The sequence below is a fragment of the Pezoporus wallicus genome, unplaced genomic scaffold, assembly GCF_028554395.1.
Source record: "Pezoporus wallicus isolate ANWC-B61680 ecotype Strahan unplaced genomic scaffold, APGP_CSIRO_Pwel_v1 contig_13218, whole genome shotgun sequence".
NCBI classification, from domain to species: domain Eukaryota; kingdom Metazoa; phylum Chordata; class Aves; order Psittaciformes; family Psittacidae; genus Pezoporus; species Pezoporus wallicus.
Window position 1 is genome coordinate 1 of NW_026640146.1, and position 5495 is coordinate 5495.

Sequence of the window (5495 nt, forward strand, 5' to 3'; positions counted from 1 at the left end):
ACACCCCATTTTGGGTCGAAAACCCCACATTTTGTGTCAAAACGCCCTTATTTTGGGTCGAAAACCCCCATTTTGGGTCAAAACCCCCCATTTTGGGTCGAAAACCCCCATTTTGGGGTGAAAACCCCCCATTTTGGGTCGAAAACCCCCATTTTGGGGTGAAAACACCCCATTTGGGGTCAAAAACCCCACATTTTGTGTCAAAACGCCCTTATTTTGGGTCAAAAAAACCCATTTTGGGGCGAAAACACCCCATTTTGGGTTGAAAACCCCACATTTTGTGTCAAAACGCCCTTATTTTGGGTCGAAAACCCCCATTTTGTGTCAAAACGCCCTTATTTTGGGGTGAAATCGCCCCGTTTTGGGTGCGTTGACCCCGGTGTCGTTCCCCCACCCCACGGCAGTGGGTCCAGGAGCAGGCCCCGGATGTGCTGTGCCTACAGGAGACCAAGTGTGGGGCGGCGTCGGTGCCGGCCGAGGTGCGGGAGCTGCGGGCCCTGCCCCACCAGTACTGGGCCAGCCCCGAGGGGCGGCCCGGGTACAGCGGCGTGGGGCTGCTGTGCCGGCAAGAGCCGCTGCGCGTCACCTACGGCATCGGTGAGCGCCCGTTGGCACCCATTGACTGCCGTTGACACCCATTGGCACCCATTGACTGCCGTTGACACCCGTTGACTGCCGTTGGCTCCCATTGACTGCCATTGACACCGATTGACTGCCGTTGGCTCCCATTGACTGCCATTGACACCCATTGGCACCCATTGACTGCCGTTGGCACCCATTGGCACGCATTGACTGCCGTTGACACCCATTGACACCCATTGATTGCCGTTGACACCCATTGACACCCATTGACTGCCGTTGACACCCATTGATTGTCGTTGACACCCATTGGCACCCATTGACGCCTGTTGGCACCCATTGACTGCCGTTGGCTCCCATTGACTGCTGTTGGCACCCATTGACTGCTGTTGGCTCCCATTGACTGCCATTGACACCCATTGACTGCCATTGGCTCCCATTGATTGCCGTTGATGCCCATTGGCACGCATTGACACCCATTGACTGCCATTGACACCCATTGGCACCCATTGACTGCCGTTGGCGCACATTGACTGCCGTTGGCACCCATTGACGCCCGTTGACTGCCGATGACACCCATTGGCACCCATTGACTGCCGTTGACACCCATTGACACCCATTGATTGCCGTTGACACCCATTGGCACGCATTGACTGCCGTTGGCACCCATTGATTGCCGTTGACACCCATTGGCGCCCATTGAATGCCGTTGACGCCCATTGACACCCATTGATCTCCATCGACTGCCATTGACCCCCATTGACCCCCATTGTCTTCCATTGACTTCCATTGATCCTCATTGATCCCCATTGATTCCCATTGATCTCCATTGTCTCCCTTTGACCCCCATTGACTGCCATTGACCTCTGTTGAGTCCCATTGACACCCATTGACTTCCATTGACCCCCATTGACTGCCATTGACCTCCATTGACCCCCATTGACCCCCATTGACTCCCATCGATCCCCATTGACCCCCATCGATCCCCATTGATCCCTATTGACTCCCATCGATCCCCATTGATCCCTATTGACTCCCATTGATCCCCATCGATCCCTATTGACTTCCATTGACCCCCCCTTTTCCAGACGACCCCGAGCACGACCCATTGGCCCGCGTGGTGACGGCCGAGTTCCCGTCGCTCTTCGTGGTGTGCGCCTATGTGCCCCCATTGACCCCCATTGATCTCCATTGACCCCCATTGATCCCATTGACTGCCATTGACCTCTGTTGAGTCCCATTGATCCCATTGACTGCCATTGATCCCCATTGATCCCCATTGACCCCCATTGATCCCCATTGACTTCCATTGACTTGCATTGATCCTCATTGATCCCCATTGATTCCCATTGATCCCCATTGACTGCCATTGATCTCTGTTGAGTCCCATTGACTCCCATTGACACGCATTGACTTCCATTGATCCCATTGACCTCCATTGACTCCCATTGACCCCCATTGATTCCCATCGATCCCCATTGACCCCCATTGACTCCCATTGATCCCCATTGACTCCCATTGACCTCCATTGACCCCATTGACCCCCATTTGACGCCATTGACTTTCATTGACTCCCATTGACCTCCATCGCCTCCCATTGACCCCCTTCGATCCCCATTGACTGCTGTTGACTTCCATTGACCCCCATTGACTCCCATTGATCCCCATTGACTCCATTGACCCCCATTGCATTCCCCCTTTCCAGACGACCCCGAGCATGACCCGTCGGCCCGCGTGGTGACGGCCGAGTTCCCGTCGCTCTTCGTGGTGTGCGCCTACATTCCCCCATTGACCCCCATTGATCTCCATTGACCCCCATTGATCCCATTGACTCCCATTGACTGCCATTGACCTCTGTTGAGTCCCATTGATCCCATTGACTGCCATTGATCCCCATTGACCCCCATTGACCCTCATTGTCTTCCATTGACTTCCATTGATCCTCATTGATCCCCATTGATTCCCATTGATCTCCATTGTCTCCCTTTGACCCCCATTGACTGCCATTGACCTCTGTTGAGTCCCATTGACCTCCATTGACCCCCATTGACTCCCATTGACCCCCATTGACTCCCATCGATCCCCATTGACCCCCATCGATCCCCATTGATCCCTATTGACTCCCATTGACCCCCATCGATCCCTATTGACTTCCATTGACCCCCCCTTTTCCAGACGACCCCGAGCACGACCCATTGGCCCGCGTGGTGACGGCCGAGTTCCCGTCGCTCTTCGTGGTGTGCGCCTATGTGCCCCCATTGACCCCCATTGATCTCCATTGACCCCCATTGATCCCATTGACTCCCATTGACTGCCATTGACCTCTGTTGAGTCCCATTGATCCCATTGACTGCCATTGATCCCCATTGACCCCCATTGATCCCCATTGACTTCCATTGACTTGCATTGATCCTCATTGATCCCCATTGATTCCCATTGATCCCCATTGACACCCATTGACCCCCATTGACTGCCATTGACCTCTGTTGAGTCCCATTGACTCCCATTGACACGCATTGACTTCCATTGATCCCATTGACCTCCATTGACTCCCATTGACCCCCATTGATTCCCATCGATCCCCATTGACCCCCATTGACTCCCATTGATCCCCATTGACTCCCATTGACCTCCATTGACCCCATTGACCCCCATTTGATGCCATTGACTTTCATTGACTCCCATTGACCTCCATCGCCTCCCATTGACCCCCTTCGATCCCCATTGACTACTGTTGACTTCCATTGACCCCCATTGACTCCCATTGATCCCCATTGACTCCATTGACCCCCATTGCATTCCCCCTTTCCAGACGACCCCGAGCATGACCCGTCGGCCCGCGTGGTGACGGCCGAGTTCCCGTCGCTCTTCGTGGTGTGCGCCTACATTCCCCCATTGACCCCCATTGATCTCCATTGACCCCCATTGATCCCATTGACTCCCATTGACTGCCATTGACCTCTGTTGAGTCCCATTGATCCCCATTGATCCCACTGACTGCCATTGATCCCCATTGACCCCCATTGATCCCCATTGACTTCCATTGACTTCCATTGATCCTCATTGATCCCCATTGATTCCCATTGATCCCCATTGACTCTCATTGACCCCCATTGACTGCCATTGACCCCCATTGACTCCCATCGATCCCCATTGACCCCCATTGACTCCCATCAATCCCCATTGACCCCCATTGATCCCCATTGACTTCCATTGACCTCCATTGACCCCATTGACCCCCATTGACGCCATTGACTTTCATTGACTCCCATTGACCTCCATCGACTCCCATTGACCCCCTTCGATCCCCATTGACTCCTGTTGACTTCCATTGATCCCATTGACCTCCATTGACTCCCATTGACTCCCATTGACCCCCATTGACTCCCATCGATCCCCATTGACTCCCATTGATCCCCATTGACTCCCATTGACCTCCATTGACCCCATTGACTTTCATTGACTCCCATTGACCTCCATTGATTCCCATTGACCCCCTTCGATCCCCATTGACTGCTGTTGACTTCCATTGACTCCCATTGACCCCCATTGACCCCCATTGATCCCCATTGACCTCCATTGATCCCCATTGACCCCCCTTTTCCAGACGACCCCGAGCACGACCCGTCGGCCCGCGTGGTGACGGCCGAGTTCCCGTCGCTCTTCGTGGTGTGCGCCTACGTTCCCAACGCCGGCCGGGGCCTTGCCCGCCTTGAACCGCGGCTCCGCTTCGACGCCGCTTTCCGGGCCTTCCTCCGCCGCCTCGACGCCCGCAAGCCCGTAGCCTTGGGGGGGGACCTGAACGTGGCCCACACCGAGCTCGACCTCCGGCACCCGGCCGCCAACCGCCGCTCGCCGGGCTTCACCGAAGAGGAGCGCCAAGGCTTCGGCGCTCTCCTCGAGGCCGGCTTCGTCGACGCCTTCCGCGCCTTATACCCGGGCCTGCCCCACGCCTACACCTTCTGGACCTACTTGGGGGGCGCGAGGGAGCGCAACGTGGGTTGGCGCCTCGATTACTTCCTCATCTCCGAGAGGCTCCGCGAGGCCCTGTGCGACTGCAAGCTCCGGCCCCGCGTCATGGGCAGCGATCATTGCCCCGTCGAGCTCTATTTGGCCCTGTGAGGGGCTTTTGGGGGGGGTTATGGGGGTCTATGGGGGGTTTTAGAGGGGTTCTTAGGGGGTTGGGGTGGGTTTCTAGGGGGTAGAGGGGGTTATGGGGTGGTTTATGGGGGTCTATGGGGGTTTTAGTAAGGTTATTAGGGGTTGGGGTGGGTTTCTATGGGGTTTAGGGGGTTATGGGGCGGTCTATGGGGGTCTATAGGGGGTTTTAGTGGGGTTATTAGGGGTTGGGGTGGGTTTCTATGGGGTTTAGGGGGTTATGGGGCGGTCTATGGGGGTCTATAGGGGGTTTAGTGGGGTTATTAGGGGGTTGGGGTGGGTTTCTATGGGGTTTAGGGGGTTATGGGGTGGTTTATGGGGGTCTTTAGTGGGATTATTAGGGGGTTGGGGTGGGTTTCTATGGGGTTTAGGGGGTTATGGGGTGGTTTATGGGGTTCTATAGGGGGTTTAGTGGGGTTATTAGGGGGTTAAGGTGGGTTTCTATGGGGTAGAGGGGGTTATGGGGCAGTCTATGGGGTCTATGGGGGTTTTAGTAAAGTTATTAGGGGTTGGGGTGGGTTTCTATGGGGTAGAGGGGGTTATGGGGTGGTTTATGGGGGTTTTTAGTGGGGTTATTAGGGGTTGGGGTGGGTTTCTATGGGGTTTAGGGGGTTATGGGGTGGTTTATGGGGGTTTTTAGTGGGGTTATTAGGGGGTTGGGGTGGGTTTCTATGGGGTAGGGGGTTATGGGGCGGTCTATGGGGGTCTATAGGTGGTTTTAGTGGGGTTATTAGGGGTTGGGGTGGGTTTCTATGGGG

At 55.3% G+C, this 5495-nt stretch overlaps 1 protein-coding gene across 1 annotated transcript; it reads left to right on the plus strand.

Annotated features, from left to right (window-relative positions):
* Positions 1-404: 404 nt before the first annotated feature.
* APEX1 (apurinic/apyrimidinic endodeoxyribonuclease 1) lies at positions 405-4701 on the plus strand (the record flags this gene model as incomplete). The annotated part of the gene is made up of 2 exons (XM_057417488.1): positions 405-597; positions 4187-4701. Coding segments are annotated over 2 exons (708 nt in total), but the record flags the coding sequence as incomplete, so codon positions are not given.
* Positions 4702-5495: the final 794 nt, after the last annotated feature.